This window comes from Cricetulus griseus, chromosome X (assembly GCF_003668045.3).
Source record: "Cricetulus griseus strain 17A/GY chromosome X, alternate assembly CriGri-PICRH-1.0, whole genome shotgun sequence".
In the NCBI taxonomy this organism is placed as follows: Eukaryota; Metazoa; Chordata; class Mammalia; order Rodentia; family Cricetidae; genus Cricetulus; species Cricetulus griseus.
In genome coordinates this window covers 114123105-114147592 of record NC_048604.1, presented here as the reverse complement: position 1 = coordinate 114147592, position 24488 = coordinate 114123105, and the positions used below count along the sequence as shown (strand labels likewise).

General features: G+C 49.7%; 3 protein-coding genes across 6 annotated transcripts; 2 read left to right on the top strand and 1 right to left on the bottom strand.

The window, feature by feature from the left end:
- The first annotated feature begins 228 nt into the window (after positions 1-228).
- Magix (MAGI family member, X-linked) lies at positions 229-9619 on the top strand. Its single transcript, XM_027433179.2, has 6 exons — positions 229-277; positions 1081-1227; positions 3172-3254; positions 4377-4613; positions 4707-4875; positions 5873-9619. The coding sequence occupies exons 1-6, from the start codon at positions 229-231 to the stop codon at positions 6178-6180; spliced, it is 993 nt and encodes a 330-aa protein (XP_027288980.1). The 3' UTR covers positions 6181-9619.
- Positions 9620-9734: 115 nt separating this feature from the next.
- On the top strand, positions 9735-13052 carry Plp2 (proteolipid protein 2). Its single transcript, XM_027433182.2, has 5 exons — positions 9735-9955; positions 11112-11264; positions 11373-11468; positions 11941-12031; positions 12483-13052. Exons 1-5 carry the CDS (start codon positions 9860-9862, stop codon positions 12500-12502), a joined length of 456 nt encoding a protein of 151 aa, XP_027288983.1. The 5' UTR covers positions 9735-9859; the 3' UTR covers positions 12503-13052.
- Positions 13053-13118: 66 nt separating this feature from the next.
- Prickle3 (prickle planar cell polarity protein 3) lies at positions 13119-24062 on the bottom strand. 4 transcript variants are annotated; one of them, XM_027433174.2, is made up of 9 exons: positions 23913-24062; positions 22462-22547; positions 21451-21634; positions 17499-17612; positions 17081-17218; positions 15710-15913; positions 15431-15617; positions 14401-14700; positions 13119-13886 (listed from the first exon to the last, which is right to left on the bottom strand). In XM_027433174.2, the coding sequence occupies exons 1-9, from the start codon at positions 23940-23942 to the stop codon at positions 13285-13287; spliced, it is 1845 nt and encodes a 614-aa protein (XP_027288975.1). In that variant the 5' UTR covers positions 23943-24062; the 3' UTR covers positions 13119-13284. The 4 variants fall into 4 exon arrangements, with proteins under 4 accessions (XP_027288975.1, XP_027288979.1, XP_027288976.1 ...); XM_027433178.2 differs by lacking the exon at positions 23913-24062 and adding an exon at positions 23671-23827; XM_027433175.2 differs by lacking the exon at positions 23913-24062 and adding an exon at positions 23671-23811 and having other exon boundaries at positions 15710-15769.
- Between the last annotated feature and the right edge of the window lie 426 nt (positions 24063-24488).

Here is a 24488-nt window from a genome sequence, read left to right as displayed (position 1 = left end):
CAGAAGCGCCTGGGGCAGAGCAAGACTGAATTCTGACTTTAACAGACTCCCACAGCCAGGCCTCCTTGCCTGCGGCCAGGTAGGTCACCTCGCGGGTCCGGCGCCAGGCCTGGGACTGGCCAGACAACAGCCGCGCGTCCAGGCCTGGGCTAGGAGCCAACTGAGCGCGCCCCTGTGCTAAAAACTAGTCACCTGGCTGCCCTGAGTCCACCAGGCACACCACAGGCCATGGAATCCCGCGCTGGGAACACCGCAGACCCTAGAGGGAGCAGAGGAGGTACTGGCTTGGGTGGAGAAAAGAGAAAGGGAAGGAGACATCCTAGGCCACTCTCTTCTTGCCTGCGGGCTCCTAGCCATTTCACCCCACAAGTGGTAAACATTAGCCTTGGTGCCCAGGCTGTCCTGGCAGCAACTAGGGGCCCAGCAATGGAAACTGTGTTTCAGGTCCCCTACCCTACAGACTCAAGAGTGTGGGGGATGTGGTGGAGGGGAGGGGCACATCAGACTCCAGAGACCTAGCTCAAGAGTCTGGGAGGAAAAACCTGGGGGCATCAGTTGAGCCAGGGAAGGCAGCCTGTAGCTAATTAGGAGAGTGGGCTGGGGATATGTGGAGGGGGTATCTAGAGAAGCTTGAGCCCTGAGGGGACTCTGGACCTTTAAGGGAACTCTTGGGTGTTGGAGGGATTGCGTAGTATACTGGAGGTAAAGTTGGAGGCTTCAGGGTTGCTCATGGGGAGGGGTTTGTGTGGGAGAAGCAGGGTCCCCAGAGACACAGAGAAAGAAGTTTGGCATCTAGAGTTACAAGGGGACAGTGTGGTGAGCTCCAAAGAAATTTGTTGGGCGCTCAAAGGTGTCCAGGTCTATTGCTGTCAAATGCCTACCTCTGGGGACTTTATGGGGCAAGGCAGCCAGCATCGTGCACAACTGCAGCAGTCGGGGGTCCCAGGAGAGGAGGGGACTGTCGGCGACCTGTGGAACTATAGGAGTGGCCAGGCATCTCTATATATCTGGAGGGACATTTCTAGGTCTTTGAACTTAGGAATTGCTTGGGTCCATGACGACTTGTCTTCTCCTGAGCAGGAGGTGGCCTACCTGGGTCCGGGGGCCCCCGCGCTCGGCAGCTCCTGGAGCGGCTGGACGCGCGCCCCCTGGCGGCCAGAGCCGCAGCGGACTTCTCAGAGCTGGTACGAAAGGCCAGTGCCACATTGCGCCTGCGCCACAAGGAGGGTAGGTGCAAGGACTTGTAGGGCGGGGCAGGTGGGGCTGGGTTTCCTGCCAAAAGACCAAGAACTGTTAGGGAGTATGATTTTGCTGAGAGGCGTTAGGAAGGAGCGAGCCCTTGTGAATTAGAGTGTGTCCCTTCAGGGTTATTGTGATAGATGAGTTTCAGAACGTTTGTGGAAAGTGCTGGGCTGGGTGGTTATTAAGGTCAGTGAGGTTTCGACTTGGCATTCGAAATCTTGGACACTCAGCAGCTGTAGCTACCTGCAACACATACACAAATCTGAGTGTAAGGGGGTTGATTGGGAAGAAGGGAGTTAGCAGGAGTGGGAGAGGGTTAAGAGTGCATAATGGAAGTAAGGATGATTTCAATATATTTTATACATGTGTGAAATTGTCCAAAATGTCATTTCCAAGGAGACGGCTCTTAGGGAGAGGAGATGAGTTCTCTACAAAGAGGTGAGCCTGAAATGCCAGTCAACCCTTGGAAGCTCGGGACACATTAGAGAGAGATTTTTGTTTGCTTGGTTTCTTGTGTATGTGTGTTTAATGATTTAACTTTTATTTCATTTTATTTTATAGACGGCGCCTCTCTATGTCCCAGAACTCACTATGTAGACCAAGCTGGCCTACAGTCTGGCCTATAGCTCAGAGATCTGCCTGCCTCTGCTTCCTGGGTGCTGGGATTAAAGGCGTGTACCACCAGGCCTCATTTATTTGTGTGTGTGTGTGTGTGTGTGTGTGTGTGTGTGTGTGTGTAGGTATATACAGGCAGGTGTGAGCCGTCACGTATGTGCTGGTAATGAACTCTGGTCTTCTGCAGGAGTAGTGGGAATTCTTAACTGCTGAACCATCTATCTCTTCAGTCCCTTGTTTGGTTTCATGAGACTAAGTCTCATGTTGGAGGCTACACTGGCCTCAAATTTGAGCCAGTACGCCTGCCTCAGCTTCTAGAATGCTGGGATTATAGTCTTCTGCTGTGAGTGGGACCCTGAAATGTGAGAAATGAAATGAATTTTATAGGCTAATTAGAGGTTGTAGTCTAGATTTTTGGGAACCTAATCTTGGGATGGCAACTTTCTCAAAGGCCTTAGGTACGTTGGCTTTGTTGTTGTTGTTTCTTTTCGAGATAGTGTTTCTCTGTGAAACAGTCCTGGCTGTCCTGGAACTCACTCTGTAGACCAGGCTGGCCTCGAACTCACAGAGATCTACCTGCTTCTTCCTCTCAAGTGCTGGGATTAAAGGCATATGTGGTCTGCCACCACCCAGCCCAATAGGTTGTTTTTTAAACATTGTGCTTATTTAACTCTTTAGGTGCTGTAGCCAAACTCAGGATGTGGCACTTGCTAGGAAGTTCTGTTACTGCTAAGATAACAGCCTCAGCCACTTAGCCTGTTACTTAATACATGTAGCCTATGTGTTATTAACATCTGGGAGGAAGGTATGGAGATTGAAATGGATGGCTTGGGGTTACTTTTTAAGGAGTCCAATCCAGGCAGAGGTGGCTCATGCCTTTAATTTTGATTAATTTTAATTTTAATTTTAATCTAAGTATTTTGCCTGCATGCATATGTATACCATATGCATGTCTGCTGTCTAATGCCCTCTTAGACCCTCTTGAACTGGAGTTACAGTGGTTGTGAGCCACCATGTAGGTTCTGGGAATTGTATCTTGGCCCTCTGAACCATCTTTCCAGCCAGTTAATCCAGGGCCAGGTGGGGCGGTAGTGGCACACACCTTTAATCCCAGCACTTGGGAGGCAGAGGCAGGCGGATCTCTGTGAATTCGAGACCAGTATGGTCTACAGAGTGAGTTCCAGGACAGCCTCCAAAGCCACAGAGAAACCCTGTCTCGAACCCACCCCCCCAAAAAAAGGTAACCCAGGGGTCCTAGGTTGTTTCCATGTCAACATCTTTTGATTATCTCTCTTTGTCTCTTTCATATATCAGCTGTTAGTATTCTGGATTCTGCAGATATAGAAGTCACAGACAGTCGTTTGCCTCACACCACTCTTGTGGAACATCGATCCCAGGTACTCAATGCTATGTTCTGTGTTAACCCTTTGCTTTTGTTGGGTTTTAGACAGGGTATCCACTGTAGCCCAGGTTGGCCTGGAACTTGATCGGTAAACTAGGCTGTTCTCAAATTCATGATCCCCCATCTCAGACTCTCCAGTGCCAGGATTACAGGCATTCACTCCCTACACCGAGCTGGCTAGTCTTATGTAAACTTGACACAAGGGACAGTTATCTTAAAGGAAGGAATCTCAATTGAGAAAATGCCTCCATGATATCAGGCTGCATATGTGGGCTTTTAAAAGAAATTTGGGATTTTTAAGGAGTCTGGATATTTTAAAGGGACTGAAATTTTTAATGTATTTGAATATATAAAGACTGTGGAAATTTTAAATTTTTTATTTTTTTTTTAGTTATTCATGTTTTTCATGTGAGATCTTAGGGATGAATAAGAAAGAAAAGACTGTGGCTTAATAGTGATGTGTTTGTGTGTCAAGTTGACAAGGGGTCGGTTGTGCTGGCTAGTCTTATATCAACTTGACACAAGCTAGAATTATCTGAAAGGAGGGAACCTCAACTGAGAAAAAAGCCTTAATAAGATCTGACTGTAAGGCATTTTCTTAATTAGTGAATGAGGTGGGAAGGTCCAGCCCATGGTGGATGGTTCCATTCCTGGGCTGGGTTATATGACAAAGCAGGCCAGCTGAGAGGTGGTGGTGCACACCTTTAATCCTAGCACTGGGGAGGCAGAGGCAGGCGGATCTCTGAGTTTGAGGCCAGCCTGGTCCACACAGTGTGTTTGAGGACAGTCAAGGCCACACAGAGAAACCTTGTCTTGCAACCCCAAATAATAATAATAATAATAATGAAATAATAATAAAAAAGAAAGCAGGATGAACAAACAACGAGGAAGTAAAGCAGCATTCCTCCATGGCCTCAGCATCAGTTCCAGCATCTAGGTTCCTGCCCTATTTGAGTTCCTGTCGTGACTTCTTTTGATGATGAACTGTGATGTGGAAGTGTAAGCCAAATAACCTTTTCCTCCCCAAATTGCTTTGGTCATGGTGTTTCATCACAGCAATAACCCTAACTAAGACATTCTTCCAGTTAACTTATGTATACTTTTGCCCTTATTCCAGCATCGAAGGTCTGAGACTCTGGGGACATATATGGAGCCACCTCCAGTAACCCAACATAAGGCAAGCTATACTTTGAAACTACCCCAAGCCACCCGTCAATTTTCTGTGGAGCTAGTCCGAGGTCCTGCAGGCTTTGGTTTCACTTTAAAAGGAGGACGAGGTGTATCTGGGGATGTTCCACTGGCCGTGCGTGGACTGCTGAAGGACGGGCCAGCACATCGATGTGGTCGTTTGCAGGTTAGTGCTAAGCAGCAGTCCATTCATAGATATGGTTCCTGTCCTTTGAAAGTGTTCTTCATCTGCCCTTCATACACCCCTGTGTTCTTGCAGGCTGGTGACCTTGTGCTCCATATCAATGGAGAGTCAACACAGGGCCTCACTCATGCCCAGGTGGTGGAGCGGATTCGCGCTGGAGGCCCCCGACTTTGCCTGGTACTCCGCCGGCCTCAAGAGAGGGATGCCAGTAAGACTGAGGAGGTTGGAGGCCACCAGAAGAGAGGTGAAGTGCTGAGTTTCCCAGGAAAGAGAGCATGGGCCATAGGGGAGAAGCACAGGCTCAGAGAGTGGAAAGTCTGGATCCTAGGTAGAAGGTGTTTGGTGGTCTCAGTGGGGACTGTACAGGTCCAGTGCCAGGGAGGGGTTATAGAATTCACAAAATCTAGCCGGGCTGTAGTGGTTCACGCCTTTAATCCCAGAACTCAAGAGGCAGAGGCAGGTGGATCTCTATGAGTTCGAGGTCAGCCTGGTCTACAGAGCTACATGGAGAAACCCTACCTCAAAATACCCCCCCAAAAAGGAATTCACAAAATCTGAGACAGGGAGGGGGCCCATCTCAGGATAGGAACATCAGAGAGTTTTAAGGTCTTAGGAGGACGGGATAGGGATCTAGAGACTAAGGACTCTGATGTCTGAGATGCGGTGGATTCAGCAGTGCAGGTCTTATCTAGCCATTTGAGAAGCCATGTGGATTCCATCTCCCAGATAGTCCCTTTCAGAGAGAAAGGAGTTTAATTGTGAGAGACAAATAGAGGGGCCTGGCAAGACAGCTCAGCCGATAAAGGTGCTTGCCACCAAGCCTGATGATGTGAGTTCAATCCCTGGGACCCACATAGTGGAAGAAGAGAACCGATCCACTCAAGTTGTCCTCTGACCTCCATACCTGAGCTCCCTGCAACCCCCAATGCTTAAGCACTGATCAGTAAGTGAAAGGGCAGGGAACCAAGGGCGAGGGGGTGATAGGGAAAGATTCAGAAATCTCACATAGGAAAGCTTCATGGTCCAAAGGTTTGACTTCCTTTGGGCAATGATTTCTGTGAGGCATGTCCTGGGTTGAAGGAGTATTTCTGGAGGGGTTAACGTTGAGGTTTGTGAGGGAGTGGCACCTCTAGGCCTTGACGAGAACTTTCTCTGAGGCTTTTCTGACCACTCTTAGCCAAGGCCCTGATTTCCATTCTCTACTACACCACCCAATCTAACCCCAGTTTGGCTCTCTTCAGATTGCAGCCCAGATCCTAGGGGAAGCAGGATGACGAGGTCTCGCAGCACCATTTCCCCAGTTCATCAAACGCTCAAGAGCCGGACCTGTCTGGAACCTAGTCCAGAGGCAGTGGCTGCTGGCCATGTGGTTCCCATAGTGGAGCACCCCGCAGAAGACTTGAAAGACCATATCCCTGGTGCCCCTGGTACCCCTGGGCCCTGGCTGGTGCCGAGCGAAGACCGGCTCTCACAGGCTCTAGGGGTTCGGGGCGGGGGCGGGGGCGCGCAGATCGCTCAGGAGATGGCAGCCGGAAAGCAGAGGCACTGAGCACCGACAGACAGCTCTGTGCTCACTTAGTGAAGTTCCACCTGGTTTTAGCATGCCTGACGGTCAGACACTAGCTTTTCCCTTAGAACTTTAACCTGGTCTAGTACCCTCCCATTGCGCGCTGCTCAGTGGACTGGTCCCCACCCCTTCAAGATGTCAGTGGTACAGCCCTCCCGGAGCCCAGAGCGCTCTCATCCCCTCCACCCCCGCGCGCCTCAGATTCTCCTAGTCCCTTCCCAGTCGGGAGGTAATAAAATAGCTGGATCCAGTCCTGACTTGCTAGGTGCTCTAGGCGGGGTGAGGCTTCCCAGTCCACCTTGGAAGGGAGGGGTGGGTTGATCTGGTTTCGATGAAGGCTCTTTGAAAGCACGCAAAAGCTGCGTGCTGCTTTCTTCATGTCTCCAGATGGGCCCTTATTTCTGCTTGCTCCCAAGTTTGCTTTGCTTTGCTAACCCCTGCACTTCTTCCTATTCATTCATTTCACGTTTGGAGTGTGGAAGTTAATTGCATGTGGTGTAGGGAATGCAGAAGTTGGCCACTTGTGGGCGTGTCCCAGTAGGCTCAGGGTTCCCGCATGGAATCCTTCAGACCCTCAGCTGACATCAAGATAGCAAATCTAGAAACCTGGCGCCTTCCTCCACCCAGAGACTGCGGTCTCCTACTTCCGGCTTGAAGAACTAGCTTTAACTGGCACGTAGACTGCTACCCTAGGGGCGCGGGCTAGGGCCCTGGATCCCACTTAGGGACAGACTAGGGAAGGTGTGAGTCAGAAGCCGGGGTGGACCAGGCTAAAAAGGGCATTTAGAAATCTTTGGGCCACGCCTCCCCCTTTCCTTAGAAGGTGGTGAACTGCTCTGGGCTGTCCTGCTTTGGGGAAAAGACTAGTTTCCTCCACCCTGGGAGTTGAGTCTTATTGTCAAAAAGCTTAATGGACAGCCCGGGTAGCCACAAAGCAGGCTCTAGCCAATGCTACAAATGTCCAGTCACCTTTGCTGTTAACCACATCCTGAACACTCAGTCCCATCCCCCAAAGAGGGAAGTTGTGGTCCAAACAGGCAACTTTCGCTCCTATAAGCAGGATGCAGGGAGGGGAGAGAAATGACAGGACTAGAATCTCAGGTGGCACTGGGGGTAGGGGTGGGGCAGGCTGCAAAACCAAACAGGGACAGTTGGCAGCCGGCTTATAAAGAAGCAAACACTTGAAGTGTTAGTGCTGTGAACCTTGTGTGGGGGTGTGTGGGGGTGACTTCCAGCTACTCATGACTCAGAGTATAGTGGGAGTATGGCTCCCCAGAAGTCAGGAAAGGATTCTAGTATACAATTCCTAAACAGTCACACCCAGGGAACTAACATAGTAACCTCAGCCACCATTTCCTTAGTTTAGCTTCATCCCTGCTACTAGCATTAATGGGGGTATTTATTTTCATCTAGTTACATACTTAACAACTCTGACGGATCATTTCACAAAGGGGGAAAAAACGAGGCCCAGGGAGTGCAAATAGATTGGGGGGGGGAAGAAGAGCTCAAAGCAAGGTTAGTCAAAGCTTGGTTTTGAAGCCTTTCATCTTAATCTCACCGGTATTTGACAAATACCAGCTGAACCCAAACTGTATCCCTGCTCTAGAGAGGTCTATGGCGATACCAGGGAACAAGACAAATCTCTATCATTACGTAGCTAGTAGAGTGAAAGCAGACTGATGTCAACCAAGAATGACAGGAACACATAAAAGATAACTTCTAAGAGAAGTGACAGTTACCAAAATTTTAAAACGGGGCCTATGGCTGGAGATTGTGTAATTCCTTCATGTGGGCACTGAGTGGGACAAGAGGATCACAAACTCTAAGCCATCTTGGGCTCTACAGAGAGACTGTTTCAAACAACAAAGAAAATGAAAGACAAAGAAAAGGAGGGGTTCTATTGTGGGAGATGGTGGTGGGCTGCAGGCCTCTATTGAAGACAACATTTGAAGTGGAACTGAAAAACCAGAAGCCAAATAATGAAAAGCTGGGGGAAGGGCATCTATAGTAATGGGAACGGTAAGTTCAAAGGCCAGACGCAGCTAAATTTGTCATGTTCTACAAGTTCAGGTATTTATCACTGCTTGAATGCATGCACTCAACACTCACAAAAACGTTTCAACCTTTCCATTAATTAACTTCTTAAACAATGGCAATTGTAAAAGGGTGCCCCTTCATTTGGAACGGCCCTATGTTTGGGGTGGGGGCAGGTAGGCCCTTAGGTTGAATTCAGCCTTTCAAATAATTTCTTTACACTTGAGATGAATATAAAACCAATGTCCAGAACACATTGTGGAGTGTGTGTGTGTGTGTGGGGGGGGGATGTCCTTAGTATCAGAGTTAGATACTAAGATGGCCTGGAGAAATTATTTGCTCACATACACAGTGCAAAATGTCAACTTTCTTACCCCAAATTGTACTCCAAGAACCATCCCCTTACCATGTCCACCTGTCAGCAAAAAATGTTTGCTTTTTCCATTCTTCATCTAAAGCTGGCTTGGCCTATCTTCTTAGAATCAGAAAGCTGAGGTCTAGCCCGCAGGCTGAAGACTTCTCTGCAACTGGACAGCACGGTAAACCACTGGCTCCCTAGACTCTAAGTAGATGATTAATAATCAGTACTCTTTACCAGGTGACCACTAATCAGTACTCTTTACCAGGTGACCACCAGGTCCTGTTCTCACGAAGTCTTTGCAGCACTATCTCCTATAAGCAAAGCCTCCCAAATTCTGGAAACTGGCTGCATCCCCCTCACACCAGTTTCGTATCATTTGACTACAGAACCTGACCTAACTTAATCAGGAACAATTTTCAATCTCCCTTCATCTCACTTATTGTGAACATTTACACCATTTCTTGAGATAATTAAGTTTTAATACCCCCAGGTCCTGCCCAGAGTGTTAGGTAATATACTGTACTATCTATCAGTGGTTCTCAACCTTCCTAATGCTTGCTGCAACCCTTTAATACAGTTCCTCACGTTATGCTGCTCCCCCAACTGTAAAATTATTTTTGTTGCTATTTCCTAACTGTATTTGGCTATGGTTATAAATCAAAATGTAAATATGTGCGTTTTCTGATGGTCTTAGGTGACCCCTGTGAAAGGGTCTTTAGACCCACAGTTTGAGAACCATTACTATATAAGCAAAAACGGAAAACCTTCTAAAATTCAAAGCTAAGAATTCAGGAAACATACCTGACCTCAAAAATTTCGGGTTTAAGCCGGGCCTCGGCCATTTTTTTCAGCTAAGGAAACTGAGGCACTCTATTGCTTCTTGGTCTTTTGGCTAAGATCAAATGTAGGAAGTCAGAATCGCTCGGTTCGGAGTGGAAGTAGCGCTTTTGCAATTTTTGAGAAGTTAAAGGTCTCTATAGTCTTGCACTTGGTACCTGGAGCTGCCAGACACCTAGAAGATGAGGGCTTGTGCAGGATTCGCACTGTCTTTGGCCGGAGGGCAAAGGGGGCTTCCGGGGCGGCAGCCACCTGGCCCGGCCCCCTCCGGCCCCGCCCGCTTCAGCTAGGCGCGGTGATTCATTCCCTCCTTTGCCCGGGGGCCCCCTTCCCGACCAGACGGCGGGACGAACGGCTGGGTGTGCAGCGACCTCGAACTCGTGAGCCAGAAAACAGAGCTTCTGCGTCCCAGTGACTCCAGCACACACCATGGCGGACTCTGAGCGCCTCTCGGCCCCTGGCTGCTGGTTAGCCTGCACTGGCTTCTTACGCACCAAAAAGGGACTTTTCCTGTGTGCTGAGATTGTGAGTGTTCCGTGGCTGGAGGGTGGGCAGGCTGGACCGCTCGGTACTGGACTGTTCGGGCTGAGGCAGGCACGTGGCCAGGCTGGTTGGCAGTGGGGTGCAGGTGGGTGAGTTCGTGGAGGAGGATCGAAGCCAAGGTGCAGGGGGTTCCCTGGGACATGGGCGAAGTAGTGGAGAGCTGGTGGTGCACTGGTGAGGCGAAGAGTCTATAACTTATGTTGAGGGCTCGGCGTGGGGGCATAGACTCATAGTGGATGCAAAGAAGGGGTCCCGGGGAGAGTGGGAGCCTCTCGTGGCAGGGCGTGGCCGGCCTGGGCACTGGCTGGCGGGCTGGCAACGCGCCCAAAGGCGGGGCCTGTTGGGGTGGGGTAAAACTAGTCCCCTAGGGTAGGGCACTCCACCCTTTGCCAGTTCTCCCTTGCCAGTTTGGGACTGGATGGGAGGTCCTTAGCTCTTTGGATGGTTATAGGGAACTTTGGTTTTCCATCCCCCTCAAAGTGGTCACTGCCTTTGGGTCACTTATAAAAGAGGTGCGGCGCCTTTAACGGAGCCCTGCCCTCCTAGTGTCAGTCTCACCCCTTCCCAAAGGGGTTGCCTGGGGAACCGCACGTCCCTCCCCTGAAGGCATGGACGCTGGCGCCACCAGCGCTCACAAAACACCTGGCAGAGCCACTCCCCTCAGGGAAAGGGGGAACCGAAGCACATAATTCTGCTCTTTTCTTACTGGGTGACCCTGGGCAAGCCATTTAACCTCTCTATGACTCAAATTTCTAATGTATAAAATAGAATAGTACCTAGCTCATTAGATTCTTGTGATGATTAAGTGAAATAAAACATGTAAAACTCCTAGACAATGCGTGGAGAACAGTGAGCATGCGAGAGGTCTTTAGCAATCATTGCTTGTCATTTTGGCACTTCTGGTAGTTCGTCGCCAAAAGGAATTTTTCTTTCCTCCCCCACTTCCAACTCTCCCTGCTGAGTGAGCAGAGCCTAGGGCCTCATACGTGTTAGGCAAATGCTCTGCCTCAGAGCTATATCGCCAGTCTTGGGAAGTGGATTTCACTTTTTTTTTTTCTGATGGCCATCTTTTCTAATTTCAAACTTTGCTCTTAAGCCACGGCTGATGGCTGATTGAGGTCCCCTGTCCCCCTCTCAGATACTGTGCCTGGTGGTTTTAATTTGCTTCAGTGCTTCGACATCAGCATACTCCTCCCTGTCGGTGATCGAGATGATCTTTGCTGCTGTCTTATTTGTCTTCTACATGTGTGACCTGCACTCCAAGATATCATTCATCAACTGGCCATGGACTGTGAGACAGGGACCAGCATTGCTGAGGGTGGACAGGGGGTTGGGAAGTTGCAGTGGTCTGGAGAGCTGTGGATGCTGAACTGACCTTTTTTCTCCATCCACTTCACAGGACTTCTTCAGAGCCTTCATAGCAGCCATCCTCTACCTGATAACCTCCATTGTTGTCCTTGTAGATGGAAAAGGCAGTTTCAAAATCGCTGCTGGGGTAAGGGCCCAAGAAGCATATCCAAAGCACAGGAAGAAGGTTGTGAGGATCTAGGGGCTTCTTCATGAGTGTGTGAGCCACATCAGGCCAAAATTGCTCTCAGGAATTGCAGCAAAGTTTGGCCCCAGAAATGATTTTTATCTACCAAGATAATTTGCTGTAAAACACTGTCCGCTGTCTGACAGAGAGACCTTTGTCAACATGTTAGGCTACTATCTGCTAGAACTTTGCCTCAGATGTAGTATGAAGCATGCCTTCTACATATAAAGCAATGGGGGTGCAAAGAGGTAACTGGGGAGATGGTGGGATAGTAAATATTCAGACTCCTGGCCTTTCCCTGATCTTCTCTGGTTTCCTAGCTTAGGGCTGGACTCACTATCCTACATGGCCTTGTACCTGGAGGTGGATACAAGGACATAGAGGCTGAGTAGGTACACCCTCTAATCCAGTTCCCTCACTCCTGTCTTCCCAGGTACTGGGTATATTTGCTACATTGCTCTTTGGCTGTGATGCCTACTTCACCTTCCCTTTAAAGCAGCAAAGACATACAGCAGCCCCTACTGGTAAGAGAGGGGGGGAAAAAGGGGGGAGAGAGGCAGTGTGTGTGTGTGTGTGTGTGTGTGTGTGTGTGTGTGTGTGTGTGTGTGCGATCATGAGTGCATGCATGCTGAGAGCAGAAAAAAAGAAAAAGGGCCAGGTGTGGTGGTGCACTTCTTTAATCCCAGAACTCAGGAAGTACAGCCAGGCAGATCTCTGTGAGTTCCAGGCCAGCCTGTTTTACATAGTGAGTTCCAGGATATCCAGAGCTACATAGTGAAACCCTGTCTCAAAAAACTTAAAGGAGAAAAAAGAAGAAAAAGGGGAAAGAACCTCTTAGGGAAGGGTATGAATGCCAAATCTGACCTGTATTGATACTTATGCCTTTTGTGCCAGTAAATATCATAAGTGTGTCAGCATTCCTGTTGGTAAAAATGGCACGTGGATCTATCAGTGCTTTCTTTTTTCCTCTTGCAGATCCCACAGATGGCCCTTGATCCTCATTCATCTATCTCTGCTACCTGCAAATAGCTCCTCCATCAAAAACTTCCTCTTGCCTGGTGTGGTGGTGCATGCCTTTAATCCAAGCACTCAGGAGGCAGAGACACGTGGATCTCTGTGAGGCCAGCCAGGGCTACACAGTGAGACCTTGTTTCAAAAAAAATACCTCTTTCTATTTCCACAACACTCCCAGCCAATTCTCTGACCCCACTGAAAGTGCTTATGTATGGTACAGGAGATTGAACCTAGAACCATCTGCATACTAGGCAAGCAGTCTCCTCCCAGCTACACCTCCTATAAAAGTGCCTTTGTTGGGAGAGTTTTGTCTTCCAGCCTGCCAATCAACCCTCCTGGGTGTGGTCACCTTTATGGGTGTGCCTCGGTCCCCCCTTTGCTCTGCAGTACCAGCAGCTGACATGAGTTCTGCTTGAACCATTCCCCCACATAAGCTACAAAAAGAGTGACCCACTACAAATAACCTTTTCTCTGTGTGGGGTGAGCTGTGAAGGGCTAAATAAATAATAAACAGATTGTTAAGATCTATAATGAATGAGTTAATTTTTTGATCAAATGTATGTTAGCATCAGGAGGAGGGAAATTGAGGCAAAGCCATTGGAGCAAAGAAGCCAGGCCTGTTTTTTTTTTTTTTTTTTAAACAACAATTGCATTGTTTCACTATTACAAACAGAAGGTGGAACAACAGGGACTATGACTTAGTTTGGGGGAATCATTGTTTATACTGACTGGATAGTAGAGTTCCTGCTAAAGTTGCCTGCCTTCAAGCCACGATGCAGTTCTTGTCTCGTGTATGGCGAGGCATCACTGGGTGAGACACCTGGACAAGTGGCGGGGCTGGGTTGTTAAAGGTTTCGGTTGCAGCATCCTGAGTGGTCCTGGACCTGCACAGGTGAGGGGGCAGCGGGATGCGTTCCCCCAGGAAGAAACCATCATCCTCAGAGGACTCTGAACTAGGGCTAGAGGGTGAGCTGGAACAGGATCCTGAATCAGAACCTGATCCCGCGTTACAACGATGGTGGCCATGTCTGCCAGGACGGTGGTGGTGATGGTGGCTCCCTCGGCGTCGGTGTCTGCGACGCCGGTGGCGGCAGCTGGGGGCCCTAGGTGGGGGACTTCGTGGCCTGCGGCGCTGGGCTGGAGGTGCACTCAGGGTTCGGCGTGGGCCTCCCTCAGACACCAAAGGGTCGCGAAAGCTGACACGGGGCGTACTCTGGCGACCAAAGGCATTATCATCTGGGTTCAGGGCAGGATGTCCAGGAGTTTCTGTGGGTGGTTCAGGAGCACCGCGGAGCCCCAGCTCAGGCATAGAGTGGCGGTGGGGGGCCCCTCTCAGAAAGCGGGAGGGCTCATCGGAGCCTGCAGCTATAGAAAGAAAGAAGACTCCTGTTATCTGCCTGCTCTGTCTGGCCCTTACCTGAGGGAATATTTAGGAATGCCTTCTTCCTTCTAGCGGGACTGGGAAGTGGAGTAGGGGTCAGAGATGGAATACCCTAAAGTTTGTTGGTGCAGGCTTTAGGTGGAGAGAAAGGTAGGAAGTAAATTAGCATGATGGCCCAGGAATGGAGTGGATTGGCCAGAAGGGGACATGTCAAAGGCTGGAGTAGATTTGGTTTGAGATAGAATAGATGGGAAATCTCGGTGCAAAGGGTGGAGGGTGACCAGTTGGAGGAAATGAGGGAAGTACTTGGGCTCAAGATGGGACAAGCTGAGTTGTCCTATGAGCTCTGCAGGTGCAGGGCAGACCCAGGGTTCAGCAGACAGATGGAGACTAGGCTTGAAATGGCGTGGAGGAGAACAGTCCCAGCTATTTGGGAGCCAGGATGCTTCAGGGCAAGACTGGGTAGTCCAGGAAAGGCAGGGCAGAGGCGGGGCTCACCAGGCTCTGCCTTGGTACAGGTGCCTTTGCTGGCTGTCTCGGATGTCCCCTCTGCAGCTGGGAAAGAAGCCGTGGAAGCTGTGAGCTGTGCGGTGACTGTGCCTGCGCTCCAGCTCCGGCGGCCGGGCCCTGGAGCAGTGGTCTCAGCCCCAAGGCTGCAGGCTCGTGAACAGAAGATTAGGCCACGGCGTGGTAGGAAAGGGCGGCCCAGCAGTGCTCGACCACAACGGCTACAGCAGAAGCAGCGATCTGAAGCATGCCAGTGTTGGCCCTCATAAGCCATCTGGCCCTGGTCCAGGCCTGTGGGGGACCAACACGAGTGGGAAAACTGAGGCAGCACCCATTGGCTTTCCCTCTTAAATGGGATCTTAGGACGAGGTGGGGGATTTGAGGTTGGGTACCCTGATTTTCCTCCCTACTCCCAGAAGAGGCCCTTTCTCTGGAGTAAGCAGATAACATGAGATTTGGCCCTCATCTTCCTTATCTCATTTAAGGAGCACAGATGGGCACTGAGCTCTAGCATGCGGGTATTAGGGGTGCCAGTCAGCTTCAGGTGGAAGGCAAATGGAAGGCTGGGCCTGAAAAGAAGCATGCATGGTGGGGGCAGGGCTTAGGTATGGATTTGGTGAAAAAGAAGTCAGTTTTTGAAGGAAGGGTGTCCTAGAACATAGGATTTGAGGTAGGATGAAGGAGAAGAGTGAAAAAGAATAGAACATAGCTCTGGGAAGTAAAGGCTTCACTTTTGGGGGTACTCTGCAGGTGTATTTAGGTGTGTATGGGGAGACTGATGTGTCGGTGGAATTTAGAAGCATGCATATGAGTTGAGGAGTATAGCTCAGTGGTAGAAAATCTTTTGAGCACATTGAGCCCTGGTCCTGAGTCCCATCGCTAGTACCAAAGGAAGGGGGGAGGGTAGGAGGGGGAGAAGAAGGAAGACGAGGATGCAAAGAGAGCAAAAGCAAGTGGGGAGTGGGGCCATGGCCTAGCTGTTCATTACATCCCTCTGTCCTGTCTCACCACGTTTACCCACCGATGTGTTCCCCACAGCCATCACAGTACTCTGCATGGCGGGCCTCATAGCAGGCGCAGCAGTGGGGACGGCTCTGTCGCATGACATAGCGCTGCCCTCCTAATGAAGCTTCACACTCGAAGCAGCAGAAGTGACCCATGTGCCAGTGCCGGCCCTCGGCCTCCGTACATTCAGGAGAGAAGATGATCTGCAGGGCATAGATCACCTGGGGTTGTCAGAAGAGCTTGCTTCGGCCTCTGTGCGCCCTCCATTCCCACCTCTGGCCAGGGAGGAACAAACCTCATCGCATGCTTGGCAGCGAGGGCGCAGGCATTCAGCATGGTGGCGCCCACAGTAGACCTTGCCAGAATGGTAGAAGTAGATGAGATCAACCAGCAGCTCCTGGCATGTGGTACACACAAAGCACTGAGGGTGCCAACAGGCACCAAGGCCTGCTCGACTGGCAAATACAGCAATGTCTCCACCTCCGATCTGTTTTCCACACTGCCAAATGACACACACCATCACAGTCACCAAGATAGTCAGATGAATGGGGGCAGGCAAGCATGTGACAACTTGAACCTCTCCCATGATGAACTTTTGTGTGTGTGTATATATATATATATATATATATATATATATATATATATATATGAGACAAGGTCTCATGTAGCCCAGGATGGTTCTGAATACACAGCTGTGGCTGGCCTTGAACCCCTGGTTCTCCAGTAACTAGCACCACCTATGGGAAAAATTTGAGATAGTTCTCACTCACAAAGAGGTGGGGGACACTTAAGTGACTGACTCTACTCATAGGAAAACCAAAAAGACTGGCCTTAGCTATTATGGGTGGCCTTATAGGCAAGGCCTTTAGGTTGGCTGGGGAAATCATTTTTTTTTTGTTGTTTTTTCGAGACAGGGTTTCTCTGTGTAGCTTTGGAGCCTATCCTGTCACTCGCTCTGGAGACCAGGCTGGCCTCAAACTCACAGAGATCTGCCTGCCTCTGCCTCCCGAGTGCTGGGATTAAAGGTGTGCGCCACCAATGCCAGGCTGGCTGGGGGAAATCTTAAACTGGGTCCAGAAGAGGTATTCTAGAGATAGTTTCCACCCACAGAGGTCTCAGCCAATGGACCTCACTAAATAGTTTTAAAGACAGGTTCCTACCCACCAGGGGCAGCCTTGGAGACAAATTCCAATAACTATGGAGGGCTCTATCTCAGGATGCAGGTTCTACCACTATACATCAGTTTATTATTTGTTGTTGTTATTAATTTTTATCGTTGGGGATCAGCTTGTAAGTCAGTTCTTGGTTTTGAGATGAGGGTCTTACTAAGTATCTTGGGCTGCCCTTGAACTTTCAACAATCCTGCCACAGCCTCCTAAGTGTTGAGATTACAAGTGTGAGCCACCATGCCCAGCTAGGTGGGTCAGATTTTAATAACAAGTTCTGATCATAAGAAGACCAAAGAGACAGTCCCTGCTCCATGCCCTCTGCATGGAGGAGAGGGAACCACAGAAATATACATTCAAGGCCTTCTTAGAGACAACTTGGACCCAACAGTGGTGTCCAAGGGACAGGTCATATTCATCAGAGGGCTCTAGAGACACCCCAGTGGGTGTTAAGTAGCAGGCCTCAGGGACTTCACTTGCTGAGGCCCTTTATAGCTCACCTCCTCACAGATGGCCCCAGTAATGGTCACTGGGAAGATTCGAACGGTGCCCCGTCCCAGATTCTCCCGCTTGCGCTGCTGGCTGAAGGCTCGCAACTCTTTCTTCTCCTCCTCTTCCAGGGCGGTGCAGTACTGTGCCTGGGAAGAGGAGGAGTCTTCTAGACTTCATCCATACTCATGGAGTTTACTTTTGTATGTGTGGTGCCAACTCTTGAAAATACCCATTCCTCACCTCTTCTCTCAGGGCTTAGTTATATTTGATCAAGGAATGTCCCCTTCTGGCTCCTTCTTCCCCAGACCTTTCACTTCAGCTCAGCTCACCTTTTCTTAGCTGACCGTGCCCATTTCTTCTCAGTCACCCGAATTTGTCCAGGCTGTACCCCACTCCTGGTATGCCCATCCTGTTTTCACTCCTTACCTCACTGTCATGTGGGGGCAGCTGGTGCAGGAGTTGCTTTATCCTGTATTTCTCCCCAGGACTGTTGACATAGGGGACCTTGTCCTCTGGGAGGCAGCTGAAAAATTGGTAAACCTGGGGGGGGGCATGGAAGGGTGAGAGAAGACAATTACAGTTCGGGGAGAGCCAGGATACAGTGTGGTCATGGGTTCCTAGTTCTATGGGAAAATTAAAATCACCTGAAGGGCACTTCTCTTTCCCAAAGCCCCCGAACAGTTGAAGTGAACCACAGAGCAAACCTACAAGGCCTGCTTCCTTCTTCCCCTTATAGCAAAACTTCTCAAAAGAGTTGTAAGCATTCCCAGGCATTCCACTTCCTCTGTTCCCATTGTTTCTTGAGCCCACTCCACTCAGGCTTCTGGCCCTGCAAAGCTGTTAAGGTCATTGGGGATGTCTGCCTTGTAAAAGGTATTGTTCAGGTCTTAGTCCTCATTGGTTCCAGTAGTAGTAATCCCCAGCTGATTACGCTCTCTTCCTGAAAACAGTTGCTTCCTTTGGTCTCCAGAATACCACATAGCCCTGGCTTCCTTCCTTTCTCACTGGCTGCTCTCTCATCCTTCAAATTGCTTCTCAATTAGTGGACCCTGAATATGGGATGGTTATGGGGCTTAGTCCTTGGTCCTCTTGCCTATGTGTATATTCACCTTCTTGGAAATTCCATGCACCTTCACGGCTGTGATTATCATCTGTTGTCTAAGGGGTAGCATACATGCAGCCCTGTGACCTCTCCTTAAGTCCTAGGTAATTTGGCTATCTAATTAGCACCACCAACTGTTAACTCAAACTTTCTTTCAATTTTCACTCTTTTCTCTCTCCTTCTCTTCCCTTCCATTTCCTCATAGAGATGAGTTCTTCCTGGTTTGGACCTTGCTGTTTAGATCAGGCTGGTCTCAGCTTCCTAAGTGCTGAGAATACAGGCATTCAGTACCATGCCTGGTTTGCCTTGGCTTTTTTCCATACTGTTTAATTCATCCTTTCATCTTTAAGGTCATCTTTCACTCTTCACTCCTCTCTCACTCTTCACTCTAACCACTACTGAATATATACACATGCATATATGTATATATAAATATATGTATGTAAATAGGTAAATATTGAGATATGGTCCTATTATGTTGCCCTAGGTATCCTGGAACTCTATTTTTTATTTTTATTTTGGTTTTTCGAGACGGGGTTTCTCTGTGTAGCACTGGAGCTTGTCCTGGATCTAGCTCTTGTAGACCAGGCTGGTCTTGAACTCACAGAAATCTGCCTGCCTCTGCCTCCCAAGTGCTGGGACTAAAGGTGTGCACCACCACAGGGCATGTCCTGGAACTTTATATGTACACCAGGTTGGTCTGGAAGTCACATCCTGAGTGCTGGGACAAAAGGCCTGTGAAAACGTGTCTGGCTTTTGATTTCTTTTCTTCATTTATCCCCCTGCCCCAGGCAAGGTTTCTCTGTGTAGTTCTGGCTATCCTGGGCCAGGCTCTGTAGACCAGGCTGGCCATGAACTCAAAGATCTGCCTGCCTGCCTCTGCCTTGCTCAGTTTCTTTTCTTTTCCTTTCTTTCTTTCTTTTTTGGTCTTTCTTTCTTTCTTTCTTTCTTGGGTTTTTTTTTTGTTGTTGTTGTTTTTTGGTTTTTCGAGACAGGGTTTCTCTGCATAGCTTTGGAGCCTATCCTGGCAATCGCTCTGGAGACCAGGCTGGCCTCGAACTCACAGAGATCTGCCTGCCTCTGCCTCCTGAGTGCTGTGATTAAAGGCGTGTGCCACCAACGCCTGGCTCATTTTTGGTTTTTCAAGACAGGGTTTCTCTGTGAAGCTTTGTAGACCAGGCTGGTCTCGAACTCACAGAGATATGTCTGCCTCTGCCTCCCAAGTGCTGGGATTAAAGACGTGCGCCACCCCCAGCTCAATTTTTTTTCTTAAGGACTGGGATTTGTTAATTAGCCTAGCCTGGGCTGGCTCACATAGTGAGTTCCACACCAATCAAGGGATACAAAGCCCTGCCTCAGAAAACCCTCCACAAACAACAAAAGATAATGTATCCAGAATTGAAGCTGGCAGTTATCACACACTCAGCGGTGGTGCAGTTGCCTAGCATGTGCAAAGGCGCAATGTGCTATTCCTAGCACTATATGTATTTCCAAAAACAAGCCTCACTCAGCAGTTTCCTCCCTAGTAGTCGTCTTTCCACCCTCACGACTACAGGCTGTTATAGCAGCCAGATAACACTGTTACATAATAAGACAAATCACGTCCCTCTTCTTTTCACAACCCTCTTGAACTCTTGCCCTCATTCAGAGCGAAGTTCTCCCCATGACCCCCAGTCCCTCTGACCTTTCCTACAACCACTCTCACTGTGCTCACTCTGCTGCTGCACTGGTCTCCTCACATTTCCTCACACAGATGTGCCAAGCACATCTTGCCTCTGTGCTCTCTACTCGCTCTCTACTCACTCTGCCTGGACTGTGCCAACCTCAGATTTCTGCAAAGCTCATCTCTTCACTTTCTTCAGGGCCGTTCACACAGGGCTTGCCTGGACACTATTTATAATCCTGCCCCCCCTCTTCCCCTCAACTTTCTTTTTTTATTCCATAGCCCTTTTACCACCTGCTGCACAGTCATCCCTCTCCATCTGGGTTTCTCTGTGTAGCCTTCGCAGTACTATAATTCACTCTGTTGACCAGGCTGGGCTCGAACTCACAGAGATCTGCCTGCCTCTGCCTCTCAAATGCTGGGATTAAAGGAGTGTGCCACCACTGCCCAGAGGCAACTGGCGATAATTTAAAAAGATCCATATGAACTGAACACCTACCTGCAGATTTTTTCTTGTTGTTATTGTTATTTTTGTTAAAGATAGGGTCTCATTATTAACCCTGGTTGGCATGGTATTTTATACAGCCTTGAACTTGTGGTAATCCTTCAGCTTCAGCCTCCTCCGGTGCTGAGATTACAGACATGTATCACCCACCACACCTAACTATCTTTTCCTGAACACTATCTTTTTTCCTGGTTCTGGGCTTGAGTCCAAGGCATGTTCTTCACAACAGAGTTACAACCCTAGCCCATAAATAATACAACCACTAATAGCATTTACAGCATATCAAGTATTATAATCTGGAGAAGATTCAAAATGCACGGGAAGATGTTTGTAGGTTCTATACAAATAGTATGACATTTTACATAAGGCATAGGTTATATCCATTACTATGCAATTTTATGTAAAAGAAGAACATCTTTGGATTTTGGTATTTCCATGTAGGAAAATAAATGTCTGCTTGCATGTGCATCTGTGTGTTTTAGTGCTGGGACCCAGGGCCATATGCATGCTAGGACAAATGCTTTATCCTTGAACCATACCCCCAGCCTTTGTTTTGTGGTTTCTTTACTGCCATTAGTGCCTAGACATGTCTGAAATACACTAAATGCTCAGTAACCATTGAATGAATGCATCAATAGTGATGTGGTGAAGTGCTGAGATACAGTCTGGAGTAAAGGATAGGATAGAAATGGGGCTAAAGAGATGATTTAGTGGTTAAAAGTGCTGTCTCGTTCATCCAGAGAACTGGAATTCAGCTTCCAGCACACACATGGCAGCTGACAACCCCCCATAAATCTACTTCCAAGGGATCTGATACCCTCTTCTGGCCTCTTCTGCACCCGAACATACCTAGCGTGTACACACACACACACACACACACACACACACACACACACACAACACACCTTTAGAAAAAGAAGAAAGAAATGGGATGAAAAGTGAACAAGACCCAGAGGAACTGGCTCAGTGATCACTCAGAACAGGGAGACACTGCTAGTTGGACCACACTCCAGCATTACTCCAGAAATAGTTTGCACACAAATGCATATGTGCCTGCATATGTGTGCACCCACTGGAAAATTCGAGTGGGTGGCCAGCTCTTGGTCACCTGCTCCGGCTTAAGGCCAGGGGGTACCCAGGCATACTCCTCTGAGGCACAGCCCGAGTCGTCATCAGAAATGGAGTGGCGTTGGAAGTCTGAGATGAGCCGGCACATGATGCGTTCCAGGTCCACAGGCACAGTGTGTACCGCATGCTCCTCCCGTGGGCATTTGCAGTGCTGACAGATCTTTCTGTGACAGTCAGGATAGGAGTCAATTACTAAGGAGTTGTTCATCCAGATCCCTAGGCAGCCCAGGTCCAGCAGAAAGGTAGGACATGTGAATTAACACCCAAAGGGCTCAGAGCTGGAACAGAGCTCTGTGCCTGGGGCCAGGGCTGGCAGGAGTTGGGGCTAAGTCAAGGTCTGAATTTGCTTATGACTAGGCCATGGGACACTGGCTGTGCCAGGCTCAGATTCTGGTTGATGACAGGTCTGGAACACAGGGGCCTAGAGGACTGGGGGTTGGGCTGTGATCCCGGGTGCAGTATATTAAGGGCTTTGCCTAACTCTTCCAGAATCTGGTGGGTCAGATTCTCTGGGCAACAGGGGTGGGACTCCAGGGACGAGACTAGTGTCACAAATCACACAATTTCTTCAGGCAAAAGATTCTGTTCTCTGTGGGGTAACTACTCCTGGAAGCAGGTCTTGTGTTGAGGCCCTGGATTTGTGTATAGGGAGAGTGGGGACACGAGTGGGAGTGAGTCTGTGGGTCTATGGACTTTTCGACTTTGGGTGCAAGGAGCGAATACTGGGCCTGGGCGAAAAGTTCTGAGCCTAAGAAGGGGGCTGAGGGAGTCTGTGGAAGGGGCTAGAAGATGGGACTAGAGATGGGACTCGGACTTGGGAGAAGACTCTTTTGGGGGTCAGGGCTGTGGAACTCTCATGGGAACAGGTTTCTTGGGAATGAGTCAGGGGGCGGGGCTCTGGAATGGATTTTGAGGCTCCTTTCCCAACTCTGCTCTTTGGGCGGAGCTCAAGCCTTGGGGCGGGGCTCTGACAAAGGCTAGGGTCACTTACCTCCAACCGTGCAGCAGGAAACCTGGGCACTGTTCCCTGCAGGAATTGCAGGGCTGACCATGAGCAGGGTCCTCTGCCTCGGGAGGCTGTAGTGGGTGGGGGCAGATGCAAGGCGAAATAAGGTGCGGGAGTAGGGAGGGAAAAGTCAACGCCCGTTCCTCCACTCCCAGGCTCGCAACCGCAGGCTGGGGCCTGTCTCACTGGGGGCAGCGTTGGGCAGGCTGAGACCGCGCCTGGAGCGCGGGGGAGGAGGAAACAACCAAACTAGAGGCAGGGCAGCTGAGACCACTTTCCTGTGTGCTCCTTTTTCAGGGAATCTTCCAGTCTGGGCTGGTCTGTCCCTCTCTAGTTCTCAGACAGGTCTTTCATAGAGCGTTCTCTCCCTACCAGAGCAGGGGCCCTAATGTGGGCATTCCCTCTCAGGTCTCATTCTCACCCCTTCAACATCCAGTTACACTGGGTAGGCATTTGCCAACCCATCCTTCCCTGAGACCCCTCATGAACTGTGGGCAATGCCCTTCCCTAAGAAGTTCTACTGCCCCTCCCCCAAACCCTGGCTCCATCTCCCTACCTGAGGAACTGAGGAGTGTCTATCCTTGGGACCACAGGGCGTCCCTGATCTATCCAGAAAGCCCCCCAGCCCAAGGAATATTTGCCTTTACCCTTCATATTTTAGGACTATTATCTTCTTTGGTCCAGATTCCACCTTTCTTGGTTAGAGATCTTTCAAAGAAAGAGCGGAAATCCTCCTATCAAGAAGTCAAAAGCTTCCAGGCTCCGATGGAAGCCTGCAATACGTATTACACTAAATCTTAGTTCGTTGACTCTTGGGTCTCAGGAGTGAAGAACCCCCACTCTCATTTTACAGTCCCCCAATTTATGAGGTCTCTTATTAACAAACTCAGGACGCCCCTACTCCACCTAAAATCCCTAGTTTTTTCAACTTTAGGATTAATTCACAGGAAAGGGGTGTTCCCAGATTTGCAGTGGTGATAAAAAGCGTGAGACGTGTTAGGGAGTTAAGCCACCATATCCACACGTTTCTGCATCCACGAGTGTGCTTTGGTCCCAGCGCTCAAGTCTAGGAAAGCTGGGGAAGGGAATTTTCAGGCCCTCCTTGGGGCGCCTCCCCTCTGTCCCAGTGCCTTGCCCCCTCGCCGGTGCCTCAGTTTACCCCTGCCCCCACCACCGCCCTTGAGCCCTGCTCACCGCACGCCCGGAGCGGCGCCTCCGGGACCCACGCGCGAACATGGCGCGCCTAGACAGAGTCAAGCCCAGCTGGGTCAGGCGATTGGAGTCCTCCGGGCCGCCAGGCCACGGCACGTCCGGCCTGGCAGCTCTGTTCCGTAAACTTGACTCCGGGGTGGGAGGAGCACGCCTCGTAAGGCCCGCCCCCCGGCCTGTAGCGTCTAAGTCACCATGCTGTCCCCAATCGAAAGGTGAGTGAGTACCTTGCTGGAAAACCTGCAGTTGGAGTTCATCCCAGGGCTAGAGCCAGAGCAAGCTGAACCTCCAGTGTCTCTCGGTGCCACACGGCCTTTAAAGTTTGAAAGCTGGAAGCGGGCGGAGTTGGACCTGGCCACATGATTAGAGTGGTACACCAGAGTGCTTGCTTGGACGAATAGTGTCGATTTATCTTGAAAGCTTTGGGGGACGGGGGGGGGGGGGGGAGGAAGGTGTCAAAGCCACCTCTGGGTCCCTTCCCAGAGTCTTTTTTATTTTTTTCAGGATGACTGTTGCAAGAATGTTCCCAACTGCACCTTCAGTCTTAGCTGGTGCTCTGTGGCTCTACTCCATTTTCAGAGCCAGACCAGAGATTTATGTGGAGGATACTAAAGTCACTGGCCATGTTCTGAGGCCTGTTCCACATCTTTCCAAGGCATCTATATCCAGCTGCTGTGCCCACCGACCCCAGCCCAAAGAAGTAGGTCTCAGAGCCTTCCTTCCTGCTCTCCTATTTTTTATAGTCAGGTGTATATTGCCTTTCCTGAACTCACTTCCAGAGCTGGGTCTCTTTCCTGCTCTTG

Coding starts and splice junctions, on each gene's coding strand:
- Magix (XM_027433179.2), top strand. CDS start 229: ATGGAATCCCGCGCTGGGAACACCGCAGACCCTAGAGGGAGCAGAGGA. Junction 1,228..3,171: donor GCGCCTGCGCCACAAGGAGG/GTAGGTGCAAGG, acceptor TTCATATATCAG/CTGTTAGTATTCTGGATTCT. Junction 4,614..4,706: donor ATCGATGTGGTCGTTTGCAG/GTTAGTGCTAAG, acceptor GTGTTCTTGCAG/GCTGGTGACCTTGTGCTCCA.
- Plp2 (XM_027433182.2), top strand. CDS start 9,860: ATGGCGGACTCTGAGCGCCTCTCGGCCCCTGGCTGCTGGTTAGCCTGC. Junction 11,469..11,940: donor GTTTCAAAATCGCTGCTGGG/GTAAGGGCCCAA, acceptor CTGTCTTCCCAG/GTACTGGGTATATTTGCTAC. Junction 12,032..12,482: donor ACATACAGCAGCCCCTACTG/GTAAGAGAGGGG, acceptor TTCCTCTTGCAG/ATCCCACAGATGGCCCTTGA.
- Prickle3 (XM_027433178.2), bottom strand. CDS start 23,712: ATGTTCGCGCGTGGGTCCCGGAGGCGCCGCTCCGGGCGTGCG. Junction 22,548..23,670: donor GGCGCCGCTCCGGGCGTGCG/GTGAGCAGGGCT, acceptor CACCCACTACAG/CCTCCCGAGGCAGAGGACCC. Junction 13,887..14,400: donor CTGTACCAAGGCAGAGCCTG/GTGAGCCCCGCC, acceptor TTCTTTCTATAG/CTGCAGGCTCCGATGAGCCC.